This window comes from Sminthopsis crassicaudata, chromosome 5, assembly GCF_048593235.1.
Source record: "Sminthopsis crassicaudata isolate SCR6 chromosome 5, ASM4859323v1, whole genome shotgun sequence".
NCBI classification, from domain to species: Eukaryota; Metazoa; Chordata; class Mammalia; order Dasyuromorphia; family Dasyuridae; genus Sminthopsis; species Sminthopsis crassicaudata.
Window position 1 is genome coordinate 221,362,004 of NC_133621.1, and position 4,408 is coordinate 221,366,411.

The window sequence follows — 4,408 nt, forward strand, 5'->3', positions numbered from 1 at the left end:
ACATATTCATCAATATAATATGAATCTTTATATGATTCTATATCTTAGTAATGTTCAAATTATATAGAAATAGCATTTTTGTTTAGTAATGAGTAGAAAAAATAATGTTCTAAATGAACAAGATGAACAAATAAAATTCCTGTTTTTATTCCATCCATAAAACTTTCTGGAAAAAAGTGATTCTACACCAAGACATTACCATTTTTGACATTAATATTTAATATCAGCACATCTGAATTCACCAAGTTAGAAAATAATAGATGCATAAGATCATTTATAAATGTTATTTAGTATATACATTATTTATATAGATATATAAACTATGAGGCATAAATTTTAGATGCTTACAAATGTATTAAAGTAGAAGTTGCATATTGGATGTAAATTCTCATGGATTTGCACTACTGCTTTTGATATAGTCAATCAAATAAGCAATCATATATTAAGTGCTTACTATGTGTCTGATACTAAAAAATTTAATTTTAAAAAATTAGTTTCTGCCATACAAGAGTTCATAGTCTCATGGAAAAGGTAAAATGAACATTTGTAGGCACATGCAAAACATTTATAGGCATATGAAGCAAAAACATAAAAATTTATAGGCAAATATAAATATATAAAAATATTAATATAGGCATATAGATCAAAAAGAAATATAAAGCAACTATAAGGTATCTTGATGGGGAAGGAACTAGCAAGTGGGGGACCAGAAAAGGCCCTGTGTAGAATGTGGCACATCAAGTAAATCTAAATAAAGCTAGAAATTCAAAAGACAGAGGTGATGAAGGAGAACATTCTGGTCATAGAGACAACTAATGGAAAAAGTATGGAAATGTAAACTAGAGTGTGATAAGTGAGCAAAAGCAAGTAAGAATATTCCTGGACTGCTGAACCCACAGAGGAAAATAATATTAAGAATATTGTGGAAATATAGGATGGGGCCAACTTGTGAAGAGCTCTAAATGCCAAACAAAGAAGTTTCTATTTTATTGTGAATTTAATAGAGAATCAGTCAGATTTCTCCTTTGGGAAAATCTTTAGTATTTGTCTAGAAGAGAAATTGAAGAGAGAAGCTTAAGTCATGGAGATAACTAGGAAACAATCACAGCACCTGAAGTAATGGATAGTAAGGGCCTGTAATATGTTGGTGGAAAGAAGGGAGCAACTCTGTTCCTACTGAAAATTTTTGTTCACAATCAAGAAAGATGCTACCTTTGCAGAATGTTTTGTTTATTTTTCCATACACATGCAGTCTATTTGTATTCTGAAAACATTCTATTTTGCCAAAGAGTTTACTTGTAAAGATGCTTTTAATAATTACAATAATAGTATTAATAACAAATAATTTTTAATGATTTGATGTTTGCAAAATGCTCTATATGTTATCTTATTTGATCCTTGCAATAGCCCACTGAAATTAAAGCAATTATTATTGCTCTTTTATAAATGAATAAAACTAAAAATAATGGAGGTAGGATCACTAGGCAAGGGTGACAGAACTCATAGTGTCTGGGGCAAGATTTTAACTCAGGTATTCAAAGCTGATGTCTAGAATTATTTCACAATGACACTAGGATGCTTCTTTTAGTGTCTCCCCATGAAATTTAAAGAATAAAAATTTAATTCACATGCAATTTTTTACAAGGTATATATGCACAAAATAGAAAATAAAAGTAATTGTATTCTTTGGGAACCTATTTATACACAAAGACACATACACACACACACACACACACACACACACACACACACACACACACACACAGAGTCCCTGCACACTAAAAAGCAAACAAGCAAAAAAATCATAATATTTATGTTCTTTCTTTGATCATGCCTTTCAAGTAGTCTAAATTCTTTATTTTATTTGATCTATTTTCTATATTTCTATTTTCTATATTTTCTATATTTCTATTTTCTGATCAATTGTCCCATTTCTTTATAGTTTCTTTCCACAGAGCTCCTGAAACTGCTGCACCTGCTGCCAATGCCACATGAACACTGCTTCTAATTCCACCATTGCTGCTTTTTCTGCACCACTCCTATAGTATAGACTTTTCCTGATGACATTCTAAAATGTCTCATTTGGACATTTTGTTGGCTCTATCAGTATAAAATTTGATTTCAGGAGTTGTTTTAAAGTTGTTTGTATGGGAATGTTGGGAGAATTTGGTGAGATGTTATCCTGTAGTCCACCATGTTGGCTTTATCCTGAAATTTCATTTTCTTCAAAATGCATTCTGGACAAAGGTAGTGGCAGTTTCAATGATATATTTAAATATTATATTAGTATAATCACATTATTTTAACCTTCATGAAATTATATAATTTTTTCTGTGTGCATTTATAATTAAATATGTGTTATATTTAATTATAAATGTACACAGAGATAAAATTATATACATATATATATATATATAAAATTATAATATTTTGGCAATTTAAATGATAATATATAATTAAAACTGCCACAATATTTATCCACATTACTTTTAAAAAAATAAATTTCAAATTATGATGATAAGAAGGTAGTATACTTATCAGTTTTTATGTCATCAAAAATTATAGCTTTAATGCACAGTACTGAAGATGTTTTGAAGCAGAAGGAAGTGATCAAAATAGCATGAAATAATTTAACAAGTAAAATTTTGAAAGGTAACACAGAACAGATGATCTGGAATTTTTTCCAATAATTTTTCTTCATGCTTTTTGTTACTGATGTCAACATATACCCTTATAATTTTTGATAGCAAACATAATCTTTTGGATCATATCTTTGAAGGCTTGTTTCACTTGCTGGTTTCTTAGGGTGTAAATGAAGGGATTCAGCAAAGGAGCAACTGAGGTATTGAGCACAGCTATTCCTTTGCTTAATGCCACTCTTTCATTTGCAGAGGGCTTGATGTACATGAAGATGCAGCTTCCATAAGAAATTGAGGAAACAATCATGTGAGAAGAACAGGTGGAAAAAGCCTTTTTCCTCTGCTGAGCAGAGGGGAATTTCAGAATTGTCCTAATGATGTATGTATAGGAGAGAATCACTAGTACCAATGTGACCATTAATGTTACCACAGCTAGGATAAAAGACATTAGCTTTAAAAAATGTGTGTCTGAGCAAGAGATTTGCAGGATGGGAGAAGAGTCACAGATGAAATGATCAATGACATTGGAAGCACAGAATTCCAGTTTAAGTCCCATGATCAGTGGTGGAAAGATAATAAAGAAGCTGGTTATATAAGAACTGAGTATGAGCTGATAACAAACTCGTTTGCTCATGATGGTTGTGTAGTGCAGAGGTTTGCAAATGGCAACATGGCGATCATAGGACATGGCAGCCAGAAGATAAAATTCAGTCACCCCCAAGAAGATGAAAAAAAAACAATTGAATCAATCAGCTCATGTAAGAAATGGTTTTATCCTTGGTTATGATGCTGACCAAAAATCTTGGAATACATACAGTTGTGAATAAGATTTCTAGGAATGAGAAATTCCTCAGGAAGAAATACATTGGCATCTTAAGGCGAGAATCCAGCAAGGTAAGAGTAATGATAGTTATGTTTCCACTCACACTTAACATGTAGGTCAGAAAAAGAAAAATGAAAATTAAAACCAGGGACAGTGGGTCATCTGTCAGCTCTAGTAGGATGAACTCGGTGAGTATTGTATAATTATTCATTGATATCTTCTGAGTTCTGCCAATGCTTCAGAAGAAAAGAGAATAAAAATTAGAATGAGCAAGTAATAACTTTTAACTCCACAGATTTATATATTAAGATGAAAGTATGAGTTCAGATCTACAGAAAATTATGGCCACCATCCCGCTCCTTCACTGCTACTCAATACACCACTGAACAAAACTGAAATAAATCTCTCAACTCTGATCAGTGCACTATAAAATTTTTATCTATTTTCAATCATACTATCATTATATAAAAAATTGTTGTCCTCTTTCCATAATTGGATCTCTATCTCACTCTCCAAAATGCATGGTATCATGGATAGAGAGCTGAACCTAAAGTCAGGACTCTTTAAGTTTGAATATAGCCACATAAACTTAATGCTTGTTGACCCTGGGTAAGTCACTTCACCTCTGCCTGTCTGTCTTCAGGCTATGTAATAACTGTACTTGCTCACCTAGTAAATGGGGTTAACAATAGTATCTACTTCCAAAGGTGGTTGTAAGGATCAAAATAGATATTTGTAAAGTGCTTACTAAGTGTGTGCCATATGGTAAATGCTTAATAACCCTAACCCTCATTTTCTAACCTTTATTATTCCTCTTCCCTTTATCATTTTCTTTTTTTTTAAATAATTTTATTATATATATATTTTTATAATATTATCCCTTGTATTCATTTTTCCAAATTATCCCCCCTCCCTATGCTCCCTCCCCCCAATGACAGGCAATCCC

General features: G+C 31.6%; 1 protein-coding gene across 1 annotated transcript; it reads right to left on the reverse strand.

The window, feature by feature from the left end:
* Positions 1–2,718: 2,718 nt before the first annotated feature.
* On the reverse strand, positions 2,719–3,691 carry LOC141543960 (olfactory receptor 6C75-like). Its single transcript, XM_074269617.1, is given in 2 exon segments — positions 2,719–3,375; positions 3,377–3,691. Coding segments are annotated over 2 exon segments (954 nt in total). The 5' UTR covers positions 3,674–3,691.
* Positions 3,692–4,408: the final 717 nt, after the last annotated feature.